This window comes from Molothrus ater, chromosome 32, assembly GCF_012460135.2.
Source record: "Molothrus ater isolate BHLD 08-10-18 breed brown headed cowbird chromosome 32, BPBGC_Mater_1.1, whole genome shotgun sequence".
Classification (NCBI taxonomy): Eukaryota; Metazoa; Chordata; class Aves; order Passeriformes; family Icteridae; genus Molothrus; species Molothrus ater.
The window spans coordinates 430,544-449,589 of NC_071659.1; the positions used below are offsets into that span (position 1 = coordinate 430,544).

The 19,046-nt window shown below is 52.2% G+C and overlaps 1 protein-coding gene across 6 annotated transcripts in view; it reads left to right on the forward strand.

The window, feature by feature from the left end:
• DTNB (dystrobrevin beta) overlaps positions 1 to 19,046 on the forward strand; it is a 177,199-nt gene that overhangs the window by 73,493 nt on the left and 84,660 nt on the right. For 5 of the 6 annotated variants that reach the window (XM_036405162.2, XM_036405161.2, XM_036405163.2 and 2 more), the window contains 4 exons: positions 4,114 to 4,206; positions 9,637 to 9,724; positions 11,865 to 11,950; positions 16,314 to 16,427. In XM_036405162.2, the coding sequence (XP_036261055.1) occupies positions 4,114 to 4,206; positions 9,637 to 9,724; positions 11,865 to 11,950; positions 16,314 to 16,427 (381 nt within the window). The remainder of the gene's footprint in view (positions 1 to 4,113; positions 4,207 to 9,636; positions 9,725 to 11,864; positions 11,951 to 16,313; positions 16,428 to 19,046) is intronic. The other variant, XM_036405165.2, reaches the window with a different exon arrangement.

Sequence of the window (19,046 nt, forward strand, 5' to 3'; positions counted from 1 at the left end):
CCAAATCTTAAATAAAAACAATAAAAACTTTCTAGAACATTAACCCTGAGCATCCTCAGGGCAATAAAACAATAAAAACTTACATAAAATAAATAAATATTTCTTTTAAATTTTATTTATTAAATAAAATTTTATGGATTAAATATTTATTTTTAAATGTTATTTATTAAATAAATAAAACAAAGAAATTAAAACTTCAATAAAAACTTTCTAAAACATTAACCCTGAGCATCCTCAGGGCAATAAAACAATAAAAACTTAAATAGAAGCAATAAATAAAACCAAAAAACCCCATTAAATTTAAACAATAAATAAAACAAAAATAAAAACCTAAATAAAAACAATCAATAAAACAAAAATTAAAAACTTAAATAAAAAATTAAATTAAAACTTTCTAAAACATTAACCCTGAGCATCCTCAGGGCAATAAAACAGTAAAAACTTAAATAAAAACAATAAAAAACTTTCTAAAACATTAAACCTCCTTAATTTAAATTAAAAACACAAACATAAAATAAAAAATCAATATAGTAAAAGTTTAAACAAATAAAAAAATTTAAAAATTTAAAAAACCTAAATAAAAAATAATAAAATAACCTTTAACTAAACTCTTTTCGTATATAACCATAAACAAAACCATTTTTTTCCTATTACACAAAAACTGCATTAAATAATAATACAGTAACTTAAAACCAAAAAAGTACAATAATATAAAATAATAATAATAATAATAATATAAAAATAATAATATAAAAATAATATAATAGAAAATATAATAGAAAATAATATAATATAAAAATATAGTATAATAAAAACAAATAATGTAAAAATAATATAATGTGAAAATAATATAATATGAAATAATAATAATAATAATAATAATAATAATAATAATAATAATAATAATAATAATAATAATAATAATAATAATAATAATAATAATAATAATAATAATAAACACTGGGGAGCACTGAAAGGGCATCAGCAAAGAACAGCAGAGATTCCCAGGAGTCTCTTGGACCTCTGGGAAAATCTGAAGATCCCTTGGGTTTCCAGAAAATCTGAAAATCCCTTGGGTTTCCAGAAAATCTGAAGATCCCTTGGGTTTGCGGCGGGAGCAGAGGTCGTGTCCTGCCCAAATCAAACAAAAAATCACTCAAACAATAACAACCCAATCAAAACAACCCCAAATATAAAAAATGTACTCTACAACCAAAACCCCATATTTTATCCTAAAATCTTTAACAAAAAATGCCTCAAGAAACTCAGAACCAACCACTAAAATTTTAAAATCAAAGCTACAAAATGTCTAAAGCCAACAAAAAAAAAAAAAAATTAACAACCTTTAAAAAATCCAAACCACCTCAAAAATAATGAACACTAAAACACAACAACTCCTAACACCCCAACTACCAATAGCAAAAAATAGAAGAAAGGATTTCATCAGAAGGAAAGGAAAAAGGAAAGGAAAAGGGAAATTTCAAGGAAATGAAAAAGGAAAGGAAAGGAAAGGAAAGGAAAGGAAAGGAAAGGAAAGGAAAGGAAAGGAAAGGAAAGGAAAGGAAAGGAAAGGAAAGGAAAGGAAAGGAAAGGAAAGGAAAGGAAAGGAAATAGAAAAGAATGATAATAAAATCTTGTGACTCTTTAAACTCTTTTTAAATTCCCCTTTTCCAACCCTTTTTAGCCAGTTTTGGCTGTGTCCCTGCTCGTAACCCAGGAGGAAATGTTTGTGTGTGTGAGATCGGGGGTTCTGGCTCCTCAGAGGGGGCAGAGCAGGGAATTCCTGTTTGCTGTGCCTTGTGCCCCCTGTCTGGGCTAAAAAAAGACATTTTAAAGACACAAAACCCCATTTTTGCTGCAATTCCCCTGGGGTTGGCTCCATCCCCTGAGGTCCTGCTGCAGGAAGCTGTCAGGAGAGCACAGAAATAGCAGTTATTTATCTGTGCACAGTTATTTAGAAATGACTTTGTAGCTTTATATATTATTATATTATAATTATAAATAACTTTGTAACTTTATATATTATCATATTATATTTATAAATAAGTTTTAAAAACATTAAAAGAATTTTTTCCTGCATTTCCCTGGGGTTTGGCTCCATCCCCTGAGGTCCTGCTGCAGGAAGCTGTCAGGAGAGCGCAGAAACACAATTATTTATCTATTAACAGTTATTGATAAATAACTTTATATATTATTATATTATAATTATAAATAACTTTGTAACTTTATATATTATTATATTATATTTATAAATAACTTTTAAAAACATAAAAAAACTTTTTTTGCTGCATTTTCCCCGGGGTTTGGCTCCATCCCCTGAGGTCCTGCTGCAGAAAGCTGTCAGGAGAGCACAGAAACACAATTATTTATCTATTAACCATTATTTATAAATAACTTTATAATTTTATATGTTATTATATTTATAAATAATTTTAAAAACACAAAACCCCATTTTTTCTGCATTTCCCCTGGGTTTGGGTCCATCCCCCGAGCTCCTGCTGCAGGAAGCTGTCAGGAGAGCCCAGAATCACAATTATTTACCTGCTCACAGCTATTGATCGATAACTGCGATGTTTTGGGGTCGTTTTCACCAGGTGGAGCCCCCAGCCCTCTGCACTGCAGCAGCTGCTCTGGCCAAGGGGAAATGGCCTCAGGCTGGGCCAGGGCAGGCTCAGGGTGGACACCAGCAGGAATTTCTGCATGGAAAGGGGGCTCAGGCCTTGGAACTGCCCAGGGAGGTTTGGGGTGCCCATCCCTGCAGGTGTCACCTGGATGTGGCACTCAGGGACAAGGTGGGGACTGGGCACAGCTGGGACTGGAAGGGCTGGGAGGGATTTTCCTGCTGAAGGGTTCTGGGTTCTGGGATTCTGGGAGCAGGGAATGCTGCTGGGGTTGGATTCTCTGTGCTCTTCCCTCAAGATCCCACTGGGAATTCCAGGGGGCGGCACAGCTGCCCTCGGTGAACATTTCTGCTGCATTGCCCTGGGTGCTTCATTTGGCTGTGGCCGTGCTCACAGGGGCCCCAGGGGGAGGGAAGGGACGAGGATCTGACTCCAGGTTTCAGAAGGCTGATTTATGATTTTATCATATATATTGCATTAAAACTATACTAAAAGAATAGTATAGTTTTGAGATTATATATATATATATATAAAATATATAATATATATAATAATATTATATATCATATAATATATATTATATGTTATATAATATATAATATTGTTATATAATATATAATATATGTTATATATATTATATGTTATGTATTTTATATATGTTATATTATATTATATTATATTATATTATATTATATTATATATTGATATATATATTGATATATATATTGATATATATATTGATATTTATATATATATAGTTTTTATATATATAGTTTTGAATAGTATAGATTTCATCAGAAGGCTGGCTAAGAATAGAAAAAAAAAAAGATAACAAAACTCTGTCCGAACCAGCTGGGCTGTGATTGGCCATTGATTAGAAACAACCCCATGAGCCCAATCCCAGATGCCGCTGTTGCATCCCACAGCAGCAGATAACCATTGGTTATTTACATTTTGTTCCTGTTGCATCCCACAGCAGCAGATAACCATTGGTTATTTACATTTTGTTCCTGTTGCATCCCACAGCAGCAGATAACCATTGGTTGCATTTTGTTCCTGAGGCCTCTCAGCTCCTCAGGAGGAAAGAGCCTAAGGAAAGGGTTTCCCATGAAAGATGTCTGTGACATTCAGTTGTTGTTTTGCGCTGGCTGATTGGAAGTTGGCACTGAGTGCTCTTCAAATGGCACTGAACAGTTCATGCTATAACTATTGTTCATAGTTCACATAGTTCATGTTATAGCACAGGCTTTGTTTCCAGAGCCCCTGAGGCTGGAAAAGCCCCCCAGTCCCAGCCCAGGGCACTCAGTGCCACCTCCAGGTGCCACCTGCAGGGATGGGCACCCCAACCCATCCCTGGGTGCCTGGCTGTCCCCCAGCGTCCCCTGCCATTGTCTGAGCAGCAGCAGTGCCCCCACGGAGCCCACGTTTCCCGAATCCGCCCGAATTTACGGAGTTTTTGTTGTTGTTTCTCTGCTCTCCCCGCCCCTGCCAGGTGCCAGCCCCGCAGCAGCAGCAGCCCCGAGCCGTGCCGGGAGGAGCACGCCCTGATTGCCACCTTTGTGAGCCACCTGAGGAGCGGGGCACGGTCAGTGCCAGCCCGGGGACACCCACCGGGGACACCGGGGGTGGCCCTGGGTGTCCCCAGCCCTGAGTGCCACCTTTGTGAGCCCGGGACACCCACTGGGGACACTGGGGACACTGGGGGTGGCCCTGGGTGTCCCCAGCCCTGATTGCCACCTTTGTGAGCCCGGGGACACTCACTGGGGACACTCACTGGGGACACTGGGGACACTGGGGGTGGCCCTGGTTTCACCCCCAGCCCTGATTGCCACCTTTGTGAGCCCGGGGACACACACTGGGGACACTGGGGACACCGGGGGTGGCCCTGGGTGTCCCCAGCCCGGGCACTGAGAGCCCCTCTCACAAACCCTGATTGATCCCAAATGGGTTCGTTCCTCTCTGTGGCCCTGCTGGAATCTCACACCAAACCTCCCCCTGCTGGAATCTCACCTTTTCCTTTCAATTTCTCCCTGCTGAAATTTCATCTTTTTTCCCCTGCTAGAATCTCATCCTTTTTTTTCCCCCCAATTTCCCCTTGCTGGAATCTCATCTCACCCCAAATTTCCCCTGCTGAAATCTCATCTTTTCCCCCATATTTCCCCCTGCTGGAATCTCATCTTTCTCCAGATTTCCTCCTGTTGGAGTCTCATCTTTGTCCCCAAATTTCCCCTGCTGGAATCTCATCATTTTCCCCAAATTTCCCCCCACTGGAATCTCATTTTTACCCCAAATTTCCCCCTGCTGGAATCTCAGATTTCCCCCTGCTGGAATCTCATCTTTTCCTCCTGCTGGAATCTCAGATTTTCCCCCAAATTTCCCCCTGCTGGAATCTCAAATTTCCCCCTGCTGGAATCTCATCTTTTCCTCCTGCTGGAGTCTCAGATTTTCCCCCAAATTTCCCCCTGTTGGAATCTCATTTTTTCCCCAAATTTCCCCCTGTAGGGATCTCAACTTTCCCCCCAGATTTCCCCCTGCTAGAATCTCATCTTCCCCCAGATTTATCCCTGCTGGAATCTCATCTTTTCCCCCAAATTTCCCTCTGCTGGAATCTCATCTTTCCCTAATCTCCTCCTGCTGGAATCTCATCTCACCTCAAAATTCCTCCTGCTGGAATCTCAATTTTTTTCCCCCAGATTTCCCCCTGCTGGGATTTCATCTTTCCGCCTGTTGGAATCTCAGATTTTCTCCCAGATTTCCCCTGCTGGAATCTCATCTTCCCCCTGCTGGAATCTCATTTTTACCCCTGCTGGAATCTCATCTTCTCCCAAAATCTTCTCATCTTCTCCCAAATTTTCCCTGAGTGTCCCCTGAATGTCCCCTGAGTGTCCCCCCTCCCTGAGGGTCCCCTGTCCCTGAGTGTCCCCATTCCCTGAGTGTCCCCTGAATTTTCCTGTCCCTGAGTGTCCCCTGAGTGTCCCCTGAGCGTCCCCAGGGTGTCCCCCCCTCCCTGAGTGTCCCATTTCCCCAAGTGTCCCCTCAGTGTCCCCTTTCTCTCAGTGTCCCCCATCCCTGGGTGTCCCCTGTCCCTGAGTGTCCATTTCCCTGAGTTTCCCCCTCCCTGACTGTCCCCTTTCCTTCAGTGTCCCCTGAGTGTCCCCAGGGTGTCCTCCCTCCTTGAGTGTCCCCTGGGCGTCCCCTTTCCCTCACTGTACCCTGTCCCTAAGTGTCCCTGCATGTCCCCCCTCCCTCAGTGTCCCCTTCTCCCTGAGTGTCCCCTGAGTGTCCCCTGTCCCTGAATGTCCCCTGTCCCTCATTGTCCCCTGAGTGTCCCTGGGGTGTCCCCCCTCCCTGGGTGTCCCCTCTCCCTGTTCCTGAGTGTCCCCTTTCCCTCACTGTCCCTGTCCCTGAGTGTCCCCTGCCCTGCCCAGGCTGTGTGTGCCCCCTGTCCCCTCTGGGTGGCACAGGGACCTGTCCTGGCACACATTTCCCCTCCCTTCTGCTGTGCCAGTCCCACCCCCTTCCCTTCCCTTCCCTTCCCTTCCCTTCCCTTCCCTTCCCTTCCCTTCCCTTCCCTTCCCTTCCCTTCCCTTCCCTTCCCTTCCCTTCCCTTCCCTTCCCTTCCCTTCCCTTCCCTTCCCTTCCCTTCCCTTCCCTTCCCTTCCCTTCCCTTCCCTTCCCTTCCCTGGCATCTCCTGCTGGCCTGGCACTGCTGCCAGGAGGGCACAGCCTGTCCCCGAGGTCCCCAGCCCTCGTGGGGCTCTTTGCTGTCCCCTCAGTGTCACTGTCCCCAGCCCAGGTGTCCCCAGAGCAGGTGTGTGACCTGTCCTGGTCACTCCTTTCCATCAGGGCTGAGCTGGAGCCCCTGGCACAGGGCAAGGTGGCACTGCCATGGCAGGCGTGGCACTGACCGGGCTTGGGGGACCCTTCCCAGCCACCCCAGGCTGGGGTTCCCTGTGCCAGCCCCGTGCCAGCCCCGTGCCAGCCCCATGCCAGCCCCCAGGGTGGCTGGCACAGCTCGGGGCCTGGCTGGGCATGAGCACAGCACTGCCAGGAGGGGCCAGATCACCCAGAATGGTGTTTTTAGCTCAGGGGTGTCACTATGGGACATGAGAGAACACAAGCACACACCGCTGCTCTCAAGGTGAAGAAAGAAAGGGAAGTTTCATTTCTGACCCCAACATTTATAGATTTCCAGAAGTGACAGCGGATTGGAGGGTGACAGTGCCACCTCTCCAGTGACACTGGGCAAACCCACAGTCCATCAAATGTCTCCTCCTCCAGAAAAGAATGCAAAACAATGAGTTATTTACAGAAAGTGTGTGAGAAAGTTCCTCACAAGAATGGAAACATCAGAAGGCTTAGAAGAACTTAAAAAATCAGGGCGACGTCGGGGACTGTGTGTGAGCCCTCTCCCTCCTCTGCACAGCACTGCCAGGAGGGGCCAGATCACCCAGAATGGTGTTTGTAACTCAGGGGATTGTGTGTGAGTTCTCTCCACAGCCCTGCAAGGAGCACAGCACTGCCAGGAGGGGCCAGATCACCTGGAAAGGTGTTTGTAACTCAGGGGATTGTGTGTGAGCCCTCTCCACAGCCCTGCAAGGAGCACAGATCTGGGCCAGATCACCTGGAAATGAGTTTGTAACTCAGAGGATTCTCTGTGAGCCCTCTCCACAGCCCTGCAAGGAGCACAGAGGGGTCAGATCGCCCAGAATGGTGTTTGTAACTCAGGGCACTGTGTGTGAGCCCTCTCCCTCCTCTGCTGCTGGGGAACCCTCTGGATCCTCGCCCTGCATCTTCCTCCCACCCAGCTCTGGTTCCCTGGGCTGGCTCTGGTCGGGTCTCACAGTTCCCTGGGCTCACCCTGTGCTGGTTGGCAGTGCCCTGGACAGCCCTGGGCTCACTCTGGGTTGGTTTTGCAGTGCCCTGGCTCACTCTGGGTTGGTTGGCAGTTCCCTGGGCTCACTCTGGGTTGGTTGGCAGTGCCCTGAGCTCCCTCTGGGTTGGTTGGCAGTTCCCTGGGCTCACTCTGGGTTGGTTTGCAGTGCCCTGGGCTCCCTCTGGGTTGGTTTGCAGTGCCCTGGACAGCCCTGGGCTCACTCTGGGTTGGTTTTGCAGTGCCCTGGCTCCCTCTGGGTTGGTTTGCAGTGCCCTGGCTCACTCTGGGTTGGTTTGGCAGTGCCCTGGGCTCACTCTGGGTTGGTTTGCAGTGCCCTGGCTCACTCTGGGTTGGTTGGCAGTGCCCTGGGCTCACTCTGGGTTGGTTGGCAGTGCCCTGGGCTCACCCTGTGCTGGTTTGCAGTGCCCTGGCTCCCTCTGGGTTGGTTGGCAGTGCCCTGGGCTCACTCTGGGTTGGTTTGGCAGTGCCCTGGCTCACTCTGTGCTGGTTGGCAGTTCCCTGGGCTCACTCTGTGCTGGTTGGCAGTGCCCTGGCTCACTCTGGGTTGGTTGGCAGTGCCCTGGCTCACTCTGGGTTGGTTTTGCAGTGCCCTGGCTCCCTCTGGGTTGGTTTGCAGTGCCCTGGCTCACTCTGGGTTGGTTTGGCAGTGCCCTGGCTCCCTCTGGGTTGGTTGGCAGTGCCCTGGGCTCACTCTGGGTTGGTTTGGCAGTGCCCTGGCTCACTCTGTGCTGGTTGGCAGTTCCCTGGGCTCACTCTGGGTTGGTTTGCAGTGCCCTGGCTCACTCTGTGCTGGTTGGCAGTTCCCTGGGCTCACTCTGGGTTGGTATGCAGTGCCCTGGCTCACTCTGTGCTGGTTGGCAGTGCCCTGGGCTCACTCTGGGTTGGTTGGCAGTGCCCTGGCTCACTCTGGGTTGGTTTTGCAGTTCCCTGGGCTGGCTCTGGTCAGGTTTTACATTTCCCTGGGCTGGCTCTGGGTTGATTTCACAGTTCCCTGGGCTCACCCTGTGCTGGTTTGCCGTGCCCTGGACAGCCCTGGGCTGGCTCTGGGCTGGTTTGCAGTTCCCTGGGCTGGCTCTGGGCAGGGTTTGTGGTTCCCTGGGCTCACCCTGTGCTGGTTTGCCGTGCCCTGGACAGCCCTGGGCTGGCTCTGGGTTGGTTTTGCAGTTCCCTGGGCTGGCTCTGGTCAGGTTTGGCAGTGTCCTGGAACCCTGGGCTGGCTCTGGGCTTGGTTTTGGAGTGTCCTGGCAGCCCTGGGCTCACTCTGGGTTGTGTTGCAGTGCTCTGGGCTGGCTCTGGGCTGGTTTTGAGGTGTCCTGGGCTCACTCTGAGTGGGTTTTACAGTGCCCTGGCTTACTCTGGGTTGGTTTGGCAGTGCCCTGGACAGCCCTGGGCTGACTCTGAGTTGGTTTTGAGGTTCCTTGGCCTGGCTGTGGTCAGGTTTGGCAGTGCCCTGGGCTGGCTCTTGTCAGGTTTGGGAGTGTCCTGGAACCCTGGGCTGGCTGTGGTCAGGTTTGGAGTGCCCTGGGCTGGCTGTGGTCAGGTTTGGAATGCCCTATCTCACTCAGGATTGTTTTGCGGTGCCCTGGACAGCCCTGGGCTGGTTTTGCAGTGCCCTGGGCTGGCTGTGGCCAGCTTTGGCAGTGCCCTGTCTCACTGAGGATTGTTTTGCAGTGCCCTGGGGTGGCTGTGGCCAGGTTTGGCAGTGCCCTGTCTCACTGAGGATTGTTTTGCAGTGCCCTGGACAGCCCTGGGCTGGCTCTGGGTTGGTTTTACAGTGCCCTGGGCTGGCTCTGGGTTGGTTTGGCAGTGCCCTGGGGTGGCTGTGGCCAGGTTTGGCAGTGCCCTGTCTCACTCAGGATTGTTTTGCAGTGCCCTGGGCTGGCTCTGGGTTGCTTTGGCAGTGCCCTGGGGTGGCTGTGGCCAGCTTTGGCAGTGCCCTGTCTCACTCAGGATTGTTTTGCAGTGCCCTGGGCAGCCCTGGGTTGGTTTGGCAGTGCCCTGTCTCACTCAGGGTTGTTTTGCAGTGCCCTGGGGTGGCTGTGGCCAGCTTTGGCAGTGCCCTGGGGTGGCTGTGGCCAGCTTTGGCAGTGCCCTGTCTCACTCAGGGTTGTTTTGCAGTGCCCTGGACAGCCCAGGCCGGCTGGACGAGGAGCACCGGCTCATCGCCCGCTACGCCGCGCGCTTGGCCGCCGAGGCTGGCAATGCTGTGAGTGCCCTGTCCTGCCATGGGGACCCTGGGGGACACGGGGGGCTCCAGGGACACCGCATCCCCCATTTCTGTGCGTTCTGCTGGGATGGCAGCAGGCAGGGGAAGGTTGGGTTTGCGGGATGATCAGCTGGGAGGATGAGGAGCTGCATGGAGCCAGGCTGGCAGAGCTGGGAATGTTCCCCTGGAGAAGGGAAGGATCCAGGGAGAGCTCAGAGCCCCTGGCAGGGCCTGAAGGGGCTCCAGGAGAGCTGCAGAGGGACTGGGGACAAGGCCTGGAGGGACAGGAGCCAGGGAATGGCTCCCAGTGCCACAGGGCAGGGCTGGATGGGAAATTGGGAATTGGGAATTGTGCCCTGGCAGGGTGGGCAGGCCCTGGCACAGGGTGCCCAGCCTGGATCCCTGGCAGTGCCCAAGGCCAGGCTGGACACTGGCACACCCTGGCACACTGGGAGGTGTCCCTGCCATGGCAGGGTGGGATGGGATGAAGGCTGAGGAGTCCCTCAGGGTTTCAGCAGAACTTTTGAGCAAAGCAAGATCTGGCTCTGGGGCCAGGAGGAGCCATGGAGGCTCTGGGGCTGGGCTTTGTGTCCTGAAGGGCTTCAAAAAAGTGAGGAAAATGGAATTGGTGCAGTGCAGGGTGAGCAGGGAGCTCAGCCCTGGGACCCCCTGAGCACCCTGGGGTGTCCCAGGGCTGGGAGCTGTGGCTGCAAACCAGGGAGGGACTGGTGGCACTGGTGTGATTGTGGCACTGGTGTGATCGTGTCATTGGTGTGATTGTGGCACTGGTGTGATTGTGGCACTGGTGTGATCGTGTCATTGGTGTGATTGTGGCACTGGTGTGATCGTGTCATTGGTGTGATTGTGTCATTGGTGTGATTGTGGCACTGGTGTGATCGTGTCATTGGTGTGATTGTGTCATTGGTGTGATTGTGGCACTGGTGTGATCGTGTCATTGGTGTGATTGTGGCACTGGTGTGATTGTGTCATTGATGTGATCGTGTCATTGGTGTGATTGTGGCACTGGTGTGATTGTGGCACTGGTGTGATCGTGTCATTGGTGTGATTGTGTCATTGGTGTGATTGTGGCACTGGTGTGATCGTGTCATTGGTGTGATTGTGGCACTGGTGTGATTGTGGCACTGGTGTGATTGTGTCATTGGTGTGATCGTGTCATTGGTGTGATTGTGGCACTGGTGTGATTGTGGCACTGGTGTGATTGTGTCATTGGTGTGATTGTGGCACTGGTGTGATCGTGTCATTGGTGTGATTGTGGCACTGGTGTGATTGTGGCACTGGTGTGATTGTGTCATTGGTGTGATCGTGGCACTGGTGTGATTGTGTCATTGGTGTGATTGTGGCACTGGTGTGATTGTGTCATTGGTGTGATTGTGTCATTGGTGTGATCGTGGCACTGGTGTGATTGTGTCATTGGTGTGATCGTGTCATTGGTGTGATTTCTGTGTTTCCTATTATTTGTGTGATTGAGTGATTTCTGTGATTGAGTGATTTGTGTGGTTTCAGTGACTGTCTTCTCTGTGTTTTCTGTATTTTCTGTGATTTCTGTGACTGTATTGTCTTTGGTTCTATGATTTCTGTGATTGTGTGATTTCTGTGGTTCATGGCATTTCTGTGACTGTGTGATTTCTGTGACTGTATTTTCCGTGACTGTATTCTCTGTGATTTCTGTGATTTCTGTGGCTGTGTGATTTCTGTGATTCGGTGATTTGTGTGATTGTGTGATTTGTGTATTTTCTCTGATTTCTGTGATTGCTGTGTTTTGTGTGATTTCTGTGATTTCTGTGACTGTGTGGTTCTGTGATTTCTGTGTTTTCTGTGATTTCTGTGGCTGCATTCCCCGTGATTTCTGTGACTGCATTCCCTGTGTTTTCTATTATTTCTGTGACTGCATTCCCTGTGATTTCTGTGACTGCATTCCCTGTGTTTTCTATTATTTCTGTGACTGCATTCCCTGTGATTCCTGTGATTCCTGTGGCTGCATTCCCCGTGATTTCTGTGATTTCTGTGATTCCTGTGATTTCTGTGGCTGCATTCCCTGTGATTTCTGTGATTCCTGTGATTCCTGTGGCTGCATTCCCCGTGATTTCTGCCCTCTCTGAGCCCCCTGCTCTCTCTGCAGCCTCGCCCTCCTGCAGATCTGCCCTTCAGCTTCGACGCCAACAAGCAGCAGAGGCAGCTGATAGCAGAGCTGGAGAACAAGAACAGGTACAGCCCCTGCTGGGACAGCCCTGCCCGCCCACACTGACCCCATTGCTGCCCCACAGCTGCTGCCGGGCTGGAGCCCCCTCATGCGCTGATTAATTACTCATTAACATGAGTTAATTGGCCGTGGGGAGGGGCTGCCCTGCCCTGTTCCCCAGGGAGGGGGTTTGATCTTCTCTAATCTCCTTCAAATCATCTTCTCCAACACTGAGCACATCCAGCAAACCTCAGAGCTGGGATCTGATCCCAGAAATCCCCAAAACCCCCAAATCCCCAGTCCTGGAGTGATCCCCCAGCAGGAAATGGGGGGTTCTGTCCCTGTGCCCAGGTGAGAGCCCACCTGTCCTGGGCATTCCAACAGCACAAGGACCTGGGGCTGCTGGAGAGAGCCCAGAGGAGCCACCAGAGCTGCTCCAGGGCTAAAACCAGGCTGGGAGAGCTGGGGGTGCTCACCTGGAGGGGAGAAGGAGCCAGGGAGAGCTCAGAGCCCCTGGCAGGGCCTGAAGGGGCTCCAGGAGAGCTGCAGAGGGACTGGGGACAAGGATGGAGGGACAGGAGCCAGGGAATGGCTCCCAGTGCCACAGGGCAGGGCTGGATGGGAAATTGGGAATGGGGAATTGTGCCCTGGCAGGGTGGGCAGGCCCTGGCACAGGGTGCCCACGATGCCTCAGGTTTGGCTTTTCTATTTTTCACATTCTGCGCTGCTTTAGTGTGTGGGTCTGGATTTCATATTATGGGATGCTGAGCTCTGTGCACAGAGCAGGGAGACAAAACAATTCCTGCTCCAGCTGGGCACCAAGGACAAATGATCCAAATCTCAGCCCAAGAGCACAAACAGAAGAGAGAAAAACAAGCAGGGTGGGACTGCAGGGGCTAAACCTGGAACTGGACCATGAACTGCAAGATGCAAATGGAGCAGAACTGATCCCAGTGACAGAGCCCGGGACTGGGTGTCCATTTTGGGACCATTTGGGTTCATCTTGGGTCCATTTTGGGACCATTTGGGTTCATCTTGGGCTCATTTTGGGACCATTTGGGTTCATCTTGGCTGCAGCCCTGGCTGGGCTCTTGTGCTGCCCAAGGTGGATCCATGCAGGAGATCCTTTCAATAAATCCCTGCTTTATTCTGTAGCTCTGGCCAGCCTCTGCTCCAGCTCAGCCTGCCCAAGGCATCACCCAGAGCAGCTGGGGCTGCCCCTGGATCCCTGGCAGTGCCCAGGCCAGGCTGGACATTGGGGCTGGGAGCACCTGGGACAGTGGCAGGTGTTAGGGGTGGCCCTGGATGGGCTCTGAGGTCCCTTCCAAAGGCACCCAGATGATTTTTGTTGCTGCAGGGGGTCACCTGTGGAGCCCCCCAGGCTCTCCCTGTGCCCAGCCCTGTCCCCAGGCACCCTCAGCAGAGGGAAGAGGCTGCTCCAGGGCCCTTTGGAGCAGGAGCAGCTCAGCCCTGGTGTGGTGGTGTTCCCAGGGGTCCCAGGATGAGGGAAGAGAATCTGACTCCATGTTTCAGAAGGCTGATTTATTATTTTATGATATATATTACATTAAAACCATACTAAAAGAATAGAAGAAAGGATTTCATCAGAAGGCTGGCTGAGAATAGAATAGGAAAGAATGATAACAAAGGCTTGTGACTGACCAGAGAGTCTGAGCCAGCTGGGCTGTGATTGGCCATTAATTACAAACAACCACATTGGACCAATCCCAGCTGCACCTGTTGCATCCCACAGCAGCAGATAACCATTGGTTATTTACATTTTGTTCCTGTTGCATCCCACAGCAGCAGATAACCATTGGTTGCATTTTGTTCCTGAGGCCTCTCAGCTTCTCAGGAGGAAAACAATCCTAAGGAAAGGGTTTTCCATAAAACGTGTCTGTGAGAGCCCTGGCACTGCTGCAGCCGTGGTGGCCCAGCAGGGGCCCTGGCAGGAGTTTGGAATGGGGATCCTGGAGCAGGGAGACCGCAGCCCATGCTGGAGCAGAGCAGCTCCGCAGTCGGGCAGCAGGGAGAGCTGGAGGTGACTCTGTGCTCTTGGAAGGGCTCCATCCATCCCTCCCTGCTGCAGGGAGCCCTGGGCCATGCTGCCCCTGCACAGGGCCTGTCCCTCTGCAGGGTTTGGGGCTGTCCCCATGGGCTGCTCCTGCTGGGAGAAGGGCCCTGGGCTGAGCCCTCCTGCAGCCCCTGAGGGCTGGGTTGGAGCCTCTGTGCTCCTGGAGCACCTCTGAGCCTCTTCTGTGCCAGGGGCTGGAGAGATTGCAGGGAGGGATTGATCCTAGGGAAGCAAAGAATGTGCCAGGTCCTGCAGGGCTGTGCCCACATCTCTGTCCTGGGGCTGTGCCCATATCCCTGTCCTGGGGCTGTGCCCATATCCCTGTCCTGGGTCTGTGCCCATATCCCTGTCCTGTTTGTGCCCACATCCCTGTCCTGTTTGTGCCCACATCTCTGTCCTGGGGCTGTGCCCACATCCCTGTCCTGTTTGTGCCCACATCCCTGTCCTGGGGCTGTGCCCATATCCCTGTCCTGGGGCTGTGCCCACATCCCTGTCCTGTTTGTGCCCATATCCCTGTCCTGGCTGTGCCCATATCCCTGCCCTGGGGCTGTGCCCATATCCCTGTCCTGGGGCTGTGCCCACATCCCTGTCCTGTTTGTGCCCATATCCCTGTCCTGTTTGTGCCCATATCCTTGCCCTGGGGCTGTGCCCATATCCCTGCCCTGGCTGTGCCCATATCCCTGTCCTGTTTGTGCCCATATCCCTGCCCTGGGGCTGTGCCCACATCCCTGTCCTGTTTGTGCCCATATCCCTGTCCCTGGCTGTGCCCACATCCCTGTCCTGGGGCTGGGGCTGTGCCCACATCCCTGTCCTGTTTGTGCCCACATCCCTGCCCTGGGGCTGTGCCCACATCCCTGTCCTGTTTGTGCCCATATCCCTGCCCTGGCTGTGCCCACATCCCTGTCCTGTTTGTGCCCATATCCCTGCCCTGGCTGTGCCCACATCCCTGTCCTGTTTGTGCCCACATCCCTGCCCTGGGGCTGTGCCCACATCCCTGTCCTGTTTGTGCCCATATCCCTGTCCTGGCTGTGCCCATATCCCTGTCCTGGGGCTGTGCCCATATCCCTGTCCTGGCTGTGCCCACATCCCTGTCCTGGGGCTGTGCCCACATCCCTGCCCTGAGGCTGTGCCCACATCCCTGCCCTGGCTGTGCCCATATCCCTGTCCTGTTTGTGCCCATATCCCTGCCCTGGCTGTGCCCACATCCCTGCCCTGGGGCTGTGCCCACATCCCTGTCCTGGCTGTGCCCATATCCCTGTCCTGTTTGTGCCCATATCCCTGTCCTGTTTGTGCCCATATCCCTGTCCTGGCTGTGCCCACATCCCTGTCCTGGCTGTGCCCACATCCCTGCCCTGGCTGTGCCCACATCCCTGTCCTGGGGCTGTGCCCATATCCCTGTCCTGGCTGTGCCCGCATCCCTGCCCTGGGGCTGTGCCCATATCCCTGTCCTGGCTGTGCCCACATCCTTATCCATGCCTGGCTATGGCAAATTTGTCCTGGTTTATGGCAAATTTGGGAGAAAACCTCCCAAGGGGTCCCTCCAGTAAGCAAACCCACACGGCCTCTCCCCAACCAGTTCAGGAAGGACTCCTCAGAGAGAAGTGGAAAGAACCTGTTTATTTAACAGGCACAGCACCCCCAGCACACAGAATGAACAATACCAGGTGACACCGCTCTGTCACCGCTCTGAAATGATGACAAATTCAGAAAGTCTCTCTGGGGGTGCTTGCTCTGTTCTCAGTCCCTCCTGTGCTGGGGCAGCTGCTGCAGCCACAAGGTGCAAACTCTCGGTGTTTCCCAGGTCCCAGTCCGGAGCAGGTTTGAGTAGGCCCAAAAAAGGCAAAGGAGAAACAGTCCAGGGAAAATTTGGACTGCTCAGCTAAACTAACTAATGAGCAGAAGCAAAAAGCAGGAGCAAAGTAGGAGCAAAGCAGAAGCAAGAGCAAGAGCAAAGGGAAAAGCAAAGCAAAAAGCAGAAGCAGCACCATGCACTGCCCTGTCTGTGTGTCCTGCCAGCTGTGGGGGAGTGGCTGATAGCAAAACCAAAACAAAACTTTCACTCTTCAGAGCCAGTCTTGAAGGCACAGAACACGATATCCAGCATGAACAGAACACATGGGTGGGGATACAAGCACCATAATGTCACCCTAGGAAAAGTATTCACGTTAATATTTGTGAAAAGCCAATGATAAACAGGAAAATTGATACAGCCTAACTTTGTGACATCACAGATCTAATATTAATGTTAATATTTGCTCAAAGCCCGTGCTAAGCAGCCTTTTCCCAGCGCTGACGCTGTCCTTCCCTGCGTGCAGGGAGATCCTGCAGGAGATCCAGCGGCTGCGGCTGGAGCACGAGCAGGCCTCGCAGCCCACGCCCGAGAAGGCGCAGCAGAACCCCACGCTGCTGGCCGAGCTGCGCCTGCTGCGGTAACGCGCCGCCACAGGGGCTGGGGGCTGGGGGCTGGGATAGCAGGGTGCTGGGGTGCTGGGGTACTGGGGGGCTGGGATAGCAGGGTGCTGGGGTGCTGGGGAACTGGGGTACTGGTGTATTGGGGTATTGGGGTGCTGGGGTACTGGGGTATTGGGGTGCTGGGGTATTGGGGTGCTGGGGTATTGGGGTACTGGGGTATTGGGTGCTGGGGTATTGGGGTACTGGGGTGCTGGGGTACTGGGGTATTGGGGTACTGGGGTATTGGGGTACTGGGGTGCTGGGGTACTGGGGTGCTGGGGTGCTGGGGTGCTGGGGTACTGGGATAGTGGGGTACTGGGGTAGCGGGATACTGGGGTACTGGGGTACTGGGATACTGGGAGAGCAGGATACTGGGGTGCTGTGGTACTGGGGTGCTGGGAGAGCAGGATAGTGGGGTACTGGGATACTGGGATAGCAGGGTACTGGGCTACTGGTATACTGGGATAGCAGGATAATGGGATACTGGGGTACTGGGATACTGGAATAGCAGGATACTGGGCTACTGGGATAGCAGGATACTGGGATAGCAGGATACTGGGCTACTGGGATAGCAGGATACTGGGATAGCAGGATACTGGGGTACTGGGGTACCGGAATGGGCTACCAGGATAGTGGGATACTGGGATACTGGGAGACAGGGATACCAGGGTACTGGGATACTGGGATAGCAGGACACTGGGGTACTGGTGTACCAGAATGGGCTACCAGGATAGCGGGATAGTGGGGTACTAGGGTACTAGGATACTGGGGTACTGGAATAGCAGGGTACAGGGATACTGGGGTACTGGGATAGAGGGATACTGGGATAGTGGGATACTGGGATAGTGGGATACTGGGATAGCAGGATACTGGGATAGTGGGATACTGGGATAGCAGGATACTGGGATAGTGGGATACTGGGATAGCAGGATACTGGGTTAGCAGGATAGCAGGGTACTGGGGTACTGGGATACAGGGATGGGCTACCAGGATACAGGGATAGGATACTGAGATGCCAGGCTACTGGGGTACTGGGATGGGCTACTGGAATACCAGGATACGGGGATACTGGGATGGGCTATTGGGTACTGGGATGGGCTACCAGGATACAGGGCTGGGATACTGGGATACTGGGCTGGGCTGCTGGGCTATCAGGCTACTGGGATCCTGGGCTAGTGGGATACCAGGATGGGCTACTGGGATGGGCTATTGGGGTACTGGGATGGGCTACTGGAATACCAGGATACTGGGATACTGGGATGGGCTGTTGGGGTACTGGGATGGGCTATTGGGGTACTGGGATGGGCTATTGGGGTACTGGGATGGGCTATTGGGGGACTGGGATGGGCTGCCAGGCTACCGGGCTTGGCTGCCGGGCTGCGGGGCTGGGCCCTCTCACACTCGGGGCCGGTGCAACCCCTTGAGCTCCTCGGGGGTTCAGAGGTCGATACAAACCTCCCTGCCATGGTGGGACAGCCCAGGGAGGAGCTTGGGCACCAGGGATGGGCTGCTGGGACTGGGCATGGTGTGGGTGATTGTCTGGGAAACACCTTGACTGCCCTGGGAGACACCTTGACTGCCCTGGGAAACACCTTCACTGCCCTGAGAAACACCTTTACTGCCCTGGGAAACACCTTCACTGCCCTGGGAGACACATTCACTGCCCTGGGAGACACCTTCACTGCCCTGGGAAACACCTTTACTGCCCTGGGAAACACCTTCACTGCCCTGGGAGACACATTCACTGCCCTGGGAGACACCTTCACTGCCCTGAGAAACACCTTTACTGCCCTGGGAAACACCTTCACTGCCCTGGGAAACACCTTTACCCCCGGGAAACACCTTTACTGCCCTGGGAAACACCTTCACTGCCCTGGGAAACACCTTCACTGCCCTGGGAGACACCTTTACTGCTCTGGGAAACACCTTTACTGCCCTGGGAAACACCTTCACTGCCCTGGGAGACACCTTTACTGCTCTGGGAAACACCTTTACTGCCCTGGGAGACACATTCACTGCCCTGGGAGACACCTTTACCCCCTGGGAAACACCTTCACTGCCCTGAGAAACACCTTTACTGCCCTGGGAAACACCTTTACCCCATGGGAGACACCTTCAATGCCCTGGGAAACACCTTTACTGCCCTGGGAGACACCTTTACTGCCCTGGGAAACACCTTTACTGCCCTGGGAGACACCTTCACTGCCCTGGGAAACACCTTTACTGCCCTGGGAGACACCTTTACTGCCCTGGGAGACACCTTTACTGCCCTGGGAGACACCTTTACCCCCTGGGAAACACCTTTACTCCTCTGAGAAAACACTTTTACCCCCCTGAGAAAACACCTTTACTCCCCTGTGCAAACACCTTTACTCCCCTGTGCAAACAAACACCTTTACTCCCCTCTGCAAACACCTTTACTCCCCCGTGCAAACACTTTTACTCCTTTGAGAAAACACCTTTACTCCCCCGTGCAAACACCTTTACTCCCCCGTGCAAACACCTTTACTCCCCTATGCAAACACCTTTACTCCCCTGTGCAAAGTAGGCATTTTACCACAATTACATTAGTTATTTCCCCAAGCTTTATCAACAAC